Below are 13,141 nucleotides of genomic sequence, written 5' to 3' on the forward strand. Positions count from 1 at the left end.
CAAACAAGTTTGGCGTCTGGTGCGTTTCATCTTCGTGAGGGCCTCTGTTCGCAAAATGTCTTTGACTGCTTGCTGATCTCCATACGCACATTTTTAAATGGAATATGGAAAGCGCTTAATGACTATGGGACAATTATAGAAGTCATAATAACAGAGTTGAAATCCTTTCAGCGGCGAGTGCGCCGGTTGCAGTGGCTTGTTTTTGTGAACTGAGGCCCCCACAGGAGAGTCGACATTTAACATAATGTGTGCTTAGTTATAAATGTTTCCCTCGCCGGTCAATGGCGGGGGAGGAAGCACGCAAAGGACGGTAATACCTCGACATGCGAGCGCTCTGAGATACGAGCCAGCCTGCGAGCAACATTTATTACTTCTGTCGTCTGTTTCTTGGAAACTTTGAAGAAGTTTTGGGCATGTGCCAAGAAAAAAAACAAAAACTGTAAATGTAGGAGTGAATTTGAATGAAGTAATGAATTCAGATAGTTTCAGGACAATTTGCACATTTATCTTTGGCTACTTTAATAATTGGAATTTGGATTAGGGGTTGATGTAATTAGAAGTTTTTATTGCCCCTTAGCTGAGCTGATGCACTGAATGCACCTTTAGTTTTCAATATGCATTAATTAATATGAGGGTGGTCGACAAGAACATGGATGGATGGATGCTTGTTTAATATATATAAAGCATCTTGGCAGAGCAAAAAATACTGATTTTTTTTTTTATTAAGTGTGCACACATAATCTTCATGCATGGAGCTCTGCCGTGTGGGAGAGCGGCTCTCGATGCCAAAATTCAGAACAATTAAGCATCAATCAGAATTAACCTCTGGGGTCACGGTAAGTGCTCCTGTCCCGGTGAATCTGCAGGCTAGATTAAACACAGCGACAAAATGTGCCCGTACATGTCAGCTAATCCATTCATTTATTCAGCACTCTCGTAGACTGTCTGATTAATTGCTCCCACACCACCAATGGAAGGGAGGAGAAAAGACAGAGGTCTGTAAGTGTGTGTGTGTGTGTGTGTGTGCGCGCGCGCGCTGAGCAGACTTCCTGAACACGCTTGACTGTCGAGCATCAAAGAGGAGTCAGAGAGAGCGTGTGTAAACAGTGATGGCGATGTGCAGAACACATGCACATAGGCATCCTCCACCGCCCTGCGCCAACACACCCAAGCTGACCCTGTCTAGAACGCTTCAGTCTCACCTTGAGTGGCGATGTAGTGGTTCGGCCGGTGATAGCCCTGAAAAAGAGGAAACAATAGGAATCATTTCACTTTCCGCCAACACCGAAAAAATTACAGCTGTGATGACACACAAAAAAAACACACACACACACACACACACACTCTGTGATGTTTGTTTTCTCGCATGAATATTAAAAAAGTGTCTGTCTTGTAAATCATAGACTTTACATTGAACACTGCATACAATGAATTTCAATGGTCTGGAATCACCGAAGAAGGAACTATCCAGAAATGATTCGCGCATTCAGGCTGCCATCTGTTCTACTGTAGAACCATTCAGTTCTTTGTTCCAGCCCTGAATGAGAAAACTGTGAAAGCCGATGACGGATGTCGCAAGATAAGAGCTGCAGGAATGATCTTGGTCACACACTCTATATACGCGGTGCACCTCTGGAGTGAGCATCCAGAGTGCTGATAATCCCCAAGATACAACTAAGAGCACTGATCTCCACAACAGGCCCCTGGCCTCCTGGATTACTCTAATCCTCCAAGTTTTATTTGTCCAATTCCTCGTCTTTTCTCCAGAGATATGAGGATGGAAACAAAACATTAGGAATTAAAGGCTCTTCCCAGGCCCTGCCTCCTCTTGATTGTCTCCCCCCCCCCCACACACACACACACTCCACCCACCCCTGCTGTTCTGCTTATCTCCTTCATATTCAATTTAACTTGGACTGTGATTAACGGTCCTCCAATGAAGGGGGAAAGACACAAAGGATATTTTGCTCACTCTCTCTCTCATCCATTAGGCTCCTTCAGCTATTCAACTGTCCTCCATTTTTAATGACTTCTTTATCTCCGGACTGAGGAGGAGATTTGTTTGTGCTTTCATGTAAGTTCTGTCAAGTAAAGTGGAGGCCCGGCATGCCTTCGGATTAGAGGGGGGGGGGCGGGAAGAAAGGAGGGCTCCCACAGTGACTGTCAGGTGAGTGGAGCGGGCTGACGACTTTCAGACACACGTTGCAGAGCGTTTGTTCACGGACGACACAAAGAGATAAAGGCAGAAACATCTGCGCTGGAATTATTAATTGAAGAGGTTTTGTTTCGGAGGCTGTGTAAATTACGACAGGAGAATTCAATATGTGTTATGCCGTCTGGAGTTTTGCTGCATTGCTTGTTACAATGATGATTTATATGAATTCTTTCCCAGAGGAGTGGGGCATCTAAAATATGCCGAGTGAAGCGTTTTTGCCTGTGGGCATGGACGCGTACTTTCAGTCTGAATATCATTAGGTAGGCCACTTTAGCAAATCTGGGAGAGCAAGCCGATCACCTGCGAAGCACATTTACACACCATTTGTTTACTTTGCCAAATACACTTCCCTCTATTATGCTAACTGACAAACCGGTACGTCTTTAGAGGTTCAAAGGATTAGAGAGTGAAGAAACAGCCCTGAGGCTCCAGGCTCTAGAGCCCCCCCCCCCCCCGCATTTTGGATGACAGTTGTTTTGGGGCAATTTGCGACTTATTCTACTTGTTTTTATGACAAAGCAAAAATAATACAATATGTAAACTAAACCTATGTGAGTAAGGGCCTTAGGATTTGACTTCTCTTGTGAGTTTTCTCCTTATCGACTCTTCAACTGTCAAATGAGGTAGAAATGAATTAGTCTCTGGTTGGCCTTGGTAGCATGGTGGTGTAGTGGTTAGCGCTGCTGCCTCATAGCAAGAAGGTACCGGGTACGATTCCTATCTGTGCGGAGGGCTATCTCCAGGTTCCTCCCACTGCCAAACACATGCAATTTAGGTGAACTGATTACTCCAAATTGTCCATAGTGTATGAGTGTGTAAATTGTTGTCTGTCTCTGTGTGACCCGCGATGTGCTGGCGACGTGTCCGAGGTGTAGCCCACCTCTCGCCCACATCAAGCTGGGATCGTCTCCAGCAGCACCGGCGAGGCAAAATGGATGGATGAACTCGAAGCAGCTGCATCAAGACTCAGCACCGATTTGTGATGTGGGCTCGTGAGTCGAACCTGAATTTGTTTAAGCCCAAATGGACAGAAATCAAAAACGACGCATCTGTTGCATCGACCAGTTTGCTATTTATAATCATTGTCACAACCAAATTACGGCACAAAATTGCAAACATGCGTCCTTCTGATGTTGGCAAGAAAACTCAATGAGTTGTGCATGAATGCAGTCGTGAGGCGACAGGGCTGAGGGCCGTCACGGCCCACATGGCAAAGCTAAACGCTGCAGGCAACAAGCTACGACATAAATGCTTGTGAATCAAGTTGATCGGCCACGGACAGGAAACACATCAGGATCGGCTCCGTTTACTTGCACATGGATCAAAATAATCGGCAGCATAACGGAGTAAAAAGGACAAACAATGTTGGAAATGATGCACACATTAAAGGCTAGTGGGTCGGACAGGCTTTTAGGGGCGTTAAAAAGCTTTCTGAAGAGCAACAACATCATTACCCATCTGCCCATATTGCTACAAAGCGCTTTTTCAATGAAGCTGGTAAAGCAGTGAACATCCTTTTCACTCAGGACCCTCTTTAATATGCGTATATTCTTATCTTATAATGGAGCCTCTCCATTGTGAGCGCGTTCTCCGGAGCGCCCTGTTCCACAGCATAATAGGCCATAAACCGAATAGTGGGAAAGGTAAATAATTTAAGCTCCCTGCATTTGCTGGAGCACACCTTGCATTATGAATTTATGTTTGAAGGCGTAACAAGAGATTACAAATGACCACATTAGAGGGGCGGCGAAAGAGAAGATGGGAGACGGAGAGAGAGAGAGAGAGAGAGAACCACTTAGGGAGCGTCAGGTACAGCCAGGCCATTACGCATGGAGCGGAAACATCTGCTCAGAGAGGCCGGCGAGCTGCAGCGACTGGACACCTCCTGCTGCTAGCGCCGTGATCAACAGCAAATCAGGTCAGACCCGTGTTGCGTGTGCTAAGCGGGTTGGGTCTGTGCTCAACAAGACGCATCTCATGCCACCTTTTAATAACGCTCACTCACTGTGGAGGTGAGCAGCGTCTAACGGTCAAACAAGAGGCGGCTACAGACGAGACAAGAAAACGACAACAAATGATTCGGTAAATAATGACTGTTGGTGATTAGAGCAGCCATTTCTGGAATTCTAATTCTCACATTTTTTTTCTCGCTTTTGGGTTTCATAACATTTTCATGTTTTTATTTTTTAAAAAGCAAAGTCCAAAATTGTACCCGGAGTTTCACCTGTGTGCTGGTTTGTGTTTTCTCTCTCCCAGAGCTGTCAGGCTCTGATCTTTATTCCTCTTAATATATCCAGTGAATAGATACAGCAGCCCCTAAAGTCGAATATAAAGGTACTGCAAGCGTGTGTGTGTGTGTGTGTGTGTGTGTGTGTGTGATGGGCAGGCAGTAGGGGCCTGCGGAGTCCCTCAGGCCTCCACGATGCTGGCACCCGTGCCTTCTCCCCCCCTCCAGGAGGAAGCGCAGTGACCTTTGCGTTGGTGGCGCTGGCTGGTGTGTGTACTTACATCAACATAATTTGCATTAATGTAATCGGAGCTCTGTTCCCCCTCCAGGGCCTGCAGCCTGACACGGGAGTGATCATCTGGAAGAGAGGCAGAAAGGAAGAAGGCAACGTTGAATTAATCACATTAACGAGGGCAACAGAAGAAGAAAAGGGGGGGGGGGGAACAGAACAGATTGGCGTGCTATATGGCTGAAATGAAAACAGGGGTGTTGAAATGCAATGCGGGGGGCTGAGTGGCCGCCGTCACGTGACTGCGCCTTTAGGATGAACACAACGAGGAGGCTGACAGTTTAAAACCTCGATGCACGAAATCACAAATGAAAAGTTGGAGCTTGCACAGAGGAGGAGCTCATAAACCTTTAATCGTGCCTATCAAGGTCATTAGTCTGAGTTACACACAGCTAATAGCGATCCATTGTGTAACTGGACGTTTAGGCCTACATGCTACGTGCCACCTGCAAGCACATTTCCTACAACTGAGAAGACGATGCAGGAGGAAGAATAGGAGAGTAGATTGGAAAGGTCAAAGCTGCTCTCGTTGGTTGATAATAAAACTCTGTTTGAGCAGCTTAGACTTAAGCAGAGTCGCAAGCCTGGCCAATAAATCAGCCTGAAGGATGGGGCCGGCACACGGAAACTCATGAGTGCTCAGAAAATGCTTTGTACACACATGCAATAATATTCCCATATCGGTTCTTCATGCGATTCTCATCCTTCTTGGCGGAGTCCCACGGCGCTGACTGTCCTTCAAAAAAGCTCTGAAAAGACAGAAAGCAGAAGAGAGAGCGAGGGAAGATGAATGATGGTAACCAGGGGAGACTACAGGGTGAACACATTAACCAGCCCGGTAACCAGGGGAAACTACAGGGTGAACACGTTAACCAGCCTGGTAACCAGGGGAAACTACAGGGTGAACACGTTAACCAGCCCGGTAACTAGGGGAAACTACAGGGTGAACACGTTAACCAGCCCGGTAACCAGGGGAAACTACAGGGTGAACACGCTAACCAGCCTGGTAACCAGGGGAAACTACAGGGTGAACACGGTAACCAGCCTGGTAACCAGGAGAAGCTACAGGGTGAACACGCTAACCAGCCTGGTAACCAGGGGAGACTACGGGGAGGTATTTATTCACATCATTAGCAGACATAAAACAGGATTGTGCATGTTGGGGAGTCTCGTCACACAGAGTGCCGTTAGGTTAGAGGTGGCGGGTGCCACGCTCAAACCTCCCCCTGCGCCTCTCTGCCGGGTGGAGCCACCACAGCGGCTGTCTCCCCGCCTCATTTGAAGGACTCAATCAACTCGTTGTGGGGGGGGGGGGGAATAAAACCAGCTCATCATCTGCAGATCAAAACGCCGCCGCTCAGATTACCCTCATGAAATATTTATCATCTCTCGCTGGGGAGATTTTCCTTCTGGTTGACACAATTAAGTCAAATTATGAAAATGCATCTTCACTGCCAGTCCGCCGCTGTTCAGCAGCGGCGCGTGGGGTTGGCTCCGAGCAGACTGGCCAGAACAGAAACACGTTGCTGTTCTGGCTAATCCGCATCTGACAAGTCAGCGAATACATTAGGTTTGGAGTCCGCTGCAAGTAAAGACTCAAGAGCACTTATCAGAGGTTAAAGAGATTATTTTGAGTGTTCCGTCTTTGTGCAGTTAGCCGTTCTGAGAGAAGCGCAGCGCTTCATCTTCCGTCGTTCAGTGTTTTAAGACTTGATGCTTTCATTCATCACAGTGCTGCGGAAGGCAGGAGGTCATTTGTCTCGCAAAGAAAGGTCTCAGACATGCCACAAGGACATATTCCTGCATTAGGTCCTGAGGACTAGTGATTTCACTGAGAAACAGCTTTAATAGGTTAAAAATATGTCCCATCCTTTCAGAGAAGACATGTCTCAGAGACAAATTATTATCGGCCTCTTCTCCTGTGGCAGTATGTCTTGAGTAAATGAAGGGGCCAATGCCATTGTCTTTCATCGAAAGGCGTTACCAGGCAACTAGTTCCCTCTTAAAATTAGTGACCCTGTCTCTCTCGGGATTGTTTCATTCCTCAGGCTGCTTAAATCCTGCATTTAGAAAATAATAATTACCGCGGTAGAATAGCTCTCAATATGAGGCAATTATATTTCAATTTCAAAGTCTAAAGTTTACTTTAACTGGTAAAACTCAAACGTTACATTTTGTTTGTCCATTACCACTAGACCAGAGTATATCCCTTTCTGTGCATTCATTGGGAATAGGAAAACCTAGGAAAAGCCACTACAGAGTTCATGACATATACACCAGGGTGAAGCAAAAAAAGAAAAAAGAAAAAGGAGAAAAGATGAAACGCAAAGATGTGCAACTGACGAGAGTAAATGAACATTTCTACAGTTTCACTGAGATTCAGATGCAACATTTCCATTCACAGAAACAGAGCTGAAAACTAGTTTTCTGCTTTCTGCTCATCCCCTCAAACTGTGCATAATCATGCAGAAGAATTTGGACATGCAAACAGTTTCAAATTAAGCATGTCTTTATAGAGCCTTTGGAAAGTATAGGATTCGTGCTGTCATGCAAACTTGTCCTGTACTATGGGACAAGTTTGCGTGACGAGCTATGCAGATTGTCCATAAATGAAGGTTTCCTCACAATGATGCTGTCACACTTTGACATGACAAATATTACACACATTTCATCATCTAATGTCGAATGATTTGGGGATTTTGCATGGCTTCTGCTGGTGAATGCCCTTTTCAGACTAGATCATAAATGTGAGATGCTGCCATCCCACAGGGCCTTGAAACAGCCACCAAGCACCACCAGTGTGTCAGGTGAGTGATGTCAGCTAAAGTCTCAAAAAGTCATAAATAATATTGGCTTACCTCGTTGATCTGATCCAAAGTTAACGTACAGAATAAAAAGAAGCATGGGTCAGAGAGAGATACGGTACAGCGTAAGTCAACAGGTTTCGAGGTGCACTGGGCTCCAACCTCATCAAATAAATGGTTAAAAAAAAGGGCATTAACCCGAAGACATACACATAGAGAAGACAACAGCCGAACACAACATACAAATGAATGGCTCGAGCATGTTAGCGTGAGCTAATTCAATCCCTGCAGGCCCTTTCAATGAATGCCTGCAGAAAGGTAAACTAGCTTGTTGTGGCGAAGCTCCCTTTTGATTGACTATTATGCATTTGGATGCATGAACCCAAAACACCTTTATCCATAATGGATTAGGCCCAGAGGGCAGCCCAAAGCACTCCAGGCCCTCAGTGATCCAATGCTGCACGTAGCGACGTGAGGTGGCATTATTTAATTCTGCAGTCATGACAGGGACGTGGGGAGTTAATTACTGATAGATCTGGCCCACGCCGCAGAGCTAAGGAGGGAGAGAGGTGAAGAAAAATCATGCGGTGCAGCCACAGATAAGCAAATGATAAAAAAAAGATTATAGAGAAGGATTAAGAGAGTATTGAGTGGGAGTGCTACAATATCAGTGCACGGTGAGTTGAGGCAGGGTGGCGGGATGCTCAGGGATGACAAGGAGCCTGGAGCACCAAAGGAACGCCAGCCTCCCGCATGAAAGAGAGGAAGTGAGAGTGATGCTCTTCTGGTGTAAAATCTTTTGTTCTGGTGTCAGATTATAAACACTGCCATGCAACAAGAGAGCAGCGGACTGTTGTCAGAGTGTAATCCGACCTGATTCCGATAGAAGGGGAGACACGACTAAGACAAGACTTATAGTTTTTTATGTGGTTTGAAAAGGGGGTCGGGGGGGGGGTGCATTTCAAGTTGGTCTCCAGCTGAGTGTCGAGGAGAACAGGGGAGGCAGCATTTTACACAAGCATGCACACAAGAAGCACATTTGCTGGAAACAACGCAGAACGGATGAACAGCAAAACGAATCACGGCGTGATCACACTGGGGAAGCGTGCATTAACAATTTATCACTAAAGAGCATCTGGGGAGAAACAAAACAGTTGTGCTGTGCAAAACAGAGGAGCAGCCAGATAGAGCGGCACGACACAGACGGATGTATTAGATTTCCACTCTGGAAACGCTAATAGATCAATCACCAGGCTTTATTTGCATTTGCCAGGAAGGGGCGGGGGGTTGGGTAGCGTCCTACCTCGTACTCCTCCTTGAAGCCGTAGCCCTCGGCACACTTCATCTGGGTGATGTGCTGGAGGAGGTCGGCCACACGGATCGCTGGGTGCAGCTGACCGGTCTGATACGGCACATCCACCGGCTCCCGCTTCCTCAGGGAGTGAGTGTGCGACTGCACCAGACTGCTGGTGTCGCTGCCCGTGTTCTGGCTCTCGTCTGCAGGGCACATAGAGAGGAACAGGCCGGGGCAGGTCAGGGCAGAGAGGCAGGAGCTCCCGAGCTTCATATGCATGTTGTTGTGAAACACATTTGGGTGACATGATGCTTAGAAGCAGCAAATGGCAAGCGGCGTTTTCTGAGTCGGTGGTAACGGGTGAGGTGTGGCCACGCAGCAGTTCATATCTCACTCACGCCCAATTAGCAGGTTGCACATGATCTCGTTTACTGTGAAGCATTATGCCACAACCCTCCAGATTGCCACAACGACTCAGAGTTCCTAATCTGTTTGTTATGGATGGCGACGACAACAACACGACATCATTGAGTAATAGGATGAGTCGTGTGGCAGGGAGGTTCAGATCCATCTGTCTTAGTGTGTGGCTGACAAACATCTAATACTGCAAACCTACGGTGCTTTATGTCAGCCAGCAGCCAATCAGAGGTTCCTGACTGCAACAGCCAGCAGAGAGCCATCCAACACACCCACTAAAACAAGCGTGTTTGTTGTTGTTGTTGTTTACTGCTAGTACAGTCTGCTGGTTTGGGCTGCAGCTCATAGTGAGAGTTAATTCCAGCACTTTCATACTGTAATCCAGTCAGTGGCAGACATGAGGCACAGATGCTGGGGTGGGGGGGTGGGGGGTCAGCGGGCGATGGAGAGTGTCCAGAAACATGAAGGTGGAAGATGTGGGGAGGGGGGTGCGTTTGGCCACAGTGAGCATGTTGCAGCAGGCACCCTCAAAAGCATCACGTAGACACAGCATGGATTCAACCCCCAGCCGCCCAGTTTCCCCTCAAAAAACAACAACAACTAAATAAATAAATAAAAAAGAGGAGAGAAGCAGAGATGGGAGGAGAATGCATGGCGTGATGCTGCCAATGGGGCGCCGCACATACTCTGGTCATGCTAGGCTAATGGAGGTGAAATGCTAACATGTCCACTGATCATGCATTAGAGGTCTGAATGGCCATGAAAGAAACAGCCCCTCACTGTCGGCTTGCTTTCTGAGCAAGCACCACCTCGTTCCCCCCAACCCAAGGCCCACTTGGGAAAACTTACCATTAATGGGCACTTTTTAGATAGCAGATACATAGGAAGTTACGTTTGTAAAGAGAAAGAAAGGACAAGAGAGAGGAGAGAGGGGATGAGTAACAATATAGCATGAGAACCTGTTACAGTCGTGTTTTAAAGCTACGCTTGAGGGCAGGAGCGCATGCCTTCTCAGTCCAAACTGCCGGGGTAGAAAGCCTTGTCAAGGGGAGGATGTCGAGTGGATGGATGGGGCAATTTCAACAGTACAAGACAAAAGTAAAGGAACAAAACAAGGAAGTCATGGATTTCAGGGGAGGAAATAAAGGTGATACTGCTCCTCTTGGGAACAAGCCGTACTTGATCCAGATCTGCAGGTTTTACATTTAAATGATGCCAATTATTTTTGGGGTATTTTGTCATATCGCATCTCTTAATCTAATTTACTGCTATTGAATTTGCATGTTTTAAGTGTGACGACACCTGCCTTTATATATATTGTTTAAATAATAGTCTGAGATGAATCGGTTCTGATCATTAACCTCGACTGATGAGACAATGCCGCAACTAAAAGCGTCGTAGCTGAAAGCATGTAACCTTTTTTTTTGTCTGCCATAATTTCGTGTAATTATTTCGTGCTTCATTAGTTGTGGAACTAACATAAGCAGCTGTCACCACAGTGATGATGAAAGATGCTGGTCTGCATTGCACTCGTGCAGAAAAAATGAAAGTACTACAGTACGCCCTCACTGTAAGTTGTGCACCACAGTAGTACATTCTACGCTACTTGTGAAGTCCTTCACTGCATCTTTCTTCTTGGCTTTAAGTATTAAATTATTTCAGTCCTAGTGCCCCACTTAGTCGGTGCATTATTTGGCCCGCTGCCGTAAAAGGCTCCTTGTTTAACATACCGCACTTTAAGCTGCGCGTTCAAGAGAGGCCAGTAATGATAGGCGAAAGAAGAAAAAAACAAAACAACAACGCTATTTTAGAATTCTTTTTTATCACTGCATGGGATGAATCAACACGGCAAAAACCAAAACAAAGGCAAGTAGGTCACTAGCAGTTAGCCAAAGGCAGGGGGGAGCGACATTAAAAAGAATAGTAGAAAAGGTTGTTGTTTTGGAGGCAGGGAGGGAGGAGAGTTTAATGTGTAGTGAGGAGCAAGGGGGGGGGGGGGGGGGCAGCACAGCTAATACACGTCTAGGTGTTCAGACTGAATGTATCCTGTCTGAAAGTTATTTTTTTGAGGGAGGCTAAGAGGGTTTTTCCATTTCCTTCTGTTTAATTTCTGCTTTGTGTCTCTGTGCCCATGCTCTGGTGCCATACCCCCCCCACCCCCCCACACACAACCCATTGCCCCCCCTTAGACTCCCCCCCCCCCCCCCCCACACACACATCCAGTCCACATGTCTGTCCATGCATATGAGAGGTCAAATATGTATGTGACATCACACGCACGACACGCAATGCGGATGGGATGGAGTAAAGCCAGCCTCAGCCCAGAAGAGCCCCTCATCTGACGGGGAGGAAGAGGAAGGAGGGACGAAGGAGCAGGAAGGAGGAGGGGGAGAAGCAGCATGCAGGTATGAAGGTGAGGAAGCCATCTTTCGTAAAAATTGGGGAAAGAAAAAGTTGTAAGACTGGCGTCATATGAATGTGATGCTCTGTTATCTTCTTCAACGCAGAGGCAGGAATAATAAATAGCATCAATGGGAAAAGGAAATGTGTCTCACCTAAGATGGCAGTTGGTACAAAGGGATCTGCTCACACCCCCAAAACAAGTGCAGAAAGTGTAGGAGAGGAAAGAGAGTTTGCAGTAAATAAACAAACTCAAGATGCACACAAAAATCAATCACAAATAATAATAATTAGAATAATACTATGCACAGAGTATATGGTTTCCTGTCAAGCAGCATAGAAGGAAACTCTCATATTCCTGAGAAAAATTATACACCAAGTTTAGTTGATTAAAAATCTAGCTGCTCTTTATTCCATTGAATCAATTACATGTACTGTAATATGATTACATAAGATCTGAAATGATGCATAATATTTAGAGAAATTAAACGTGTAATTGAACAGCTGAATTCCATCTTTCTATTATAACTAGCGATGCATCGCGAGCCAATTTGTTCAACCTTCTCATTTGGGAAATTGTGTCGGAAAACACTTAATTTTATTTTTACTTAATTGTCTAATGTCAAACCCCACACTGAAGTATTAGAATGCAATTTGCGCAGTAGAGCATCAAACTAACTGGTCTGAAAACACCAAGTCTTATTAAGTCATCCTCAAACTTTTGGAGACGTTTTCACACCATCTGATTTCGCTGATCATATTCAGCACCTCTATGTCGACACACAGCGCCAGCGTGGGGGAATAAATGGGCCTGTTTACCTGGGTAGTAGGAGTTGGCAGGGATGGAAGCACTCAGAGTGTTGGCTTTAGGCAGTGTGAAGGACGAGGGTGATGACCCGGCTAGAAATGGAGAACAAGAACCAGAGACAGGGAAATCAATAGTCTCGTACAGTAGTTGAGGTAGTTTGCAGACAATAAAAATAGCAAGCAGCAGAAGTACAAGATTTTATAATTTAAAGTTAAATCAACCTTCTGGGTCAGTGTTGGTTGCGAATCATTGTTTCAAATCCTCAGCCATTTTTGATGGCACCCTTTAAGGCACCGTCATCTTTTTTAGAACAAAGTCAGTCACATGTCTGACTAATTATTTTTTCAATTTCACAATATTCACGAATTTAGCAAGAACCCAAAACACACAAATGCAGTGGTACTTTTACAAATGAACAAAATCTAGCATAACTAAAAAAGTTGTTTGTATTTATCAGCAGAAGAATGGGAAAAAATAGATCAAATCTATCATCTTGCTGCTGTCTTTTTAGGTACGACAAATTCCTCTAGCTTTTTCCCGCTGCTTGCTTTTTGCCCACCATCTCCCATCACCACTTGGTCTTCTAGATTCACCACATTCATCATTCCTCGTCTTCACCAGGCTCATCAGCACCAGCGCCACCTATAGATGAGCTCCAAGAGGGGATATATGTCTCGCTGCTGCGCA

At 45.8% G+C, this 13,141-nt stretch overlaps 1 protein-coding gene across 1 annotated transcript in view; it reads right to left on the minus strand.

Annotated features, from left to right (window-relative positions):
- The window catches only part of LOC137904537 (receptor-type tyrosine-protein phosphatase mu-like), a 139,814-nt gene that overhangs the window by 17,246 nt on the left and 109,427 nt on the right, over positions 1-13,141 (minus strand). Inside the window, exons 18-23 of the mRNA XM_068748730.1 lie at positions 12,466-12,546; positions 11,802-11,828; positions 8,839-9,032; positions 5,393-5,480; positions 4,724-4,800; positions 1,203-1,239 (exon numbers count right to left, since the gene is read on the minus strand). Of these exons, the coding sequence (XP_068604831.1) occupies positions 1,203-1,239; positions 4,724-4,800; positions 5,393-5,480; positions 8,839-9,032; positions 11,802-11,828; positions 12,466-12,546 (504 nt within the window). The remainder of the gene's footprint in view (positions 1-1,202; positions 1,240-4,723; positions 4,801-5,392; positions 5,481-8,838; positions 9,033-11,801; positions 11,829-12,465; positions 12,547-13,141) is intronic.

Source organism: Brachionichthys hirsutus, chromosome 15, assembly GCF_040956055.1.
Source record: "Brachionichthys hirsutus isolate HB-005 chromosome 15, CSIRO-AGI_Bhir_v1, whole genome shotgun sequence".
Classification (NCBI taxonomy): domain Eukaryota; kingdom Metazoa; phylum Chordata; class Actinopteri; order Lophiiformes; family Brachionichthyidae; genus Brachionichthys; species Brachionichthys hirsutus.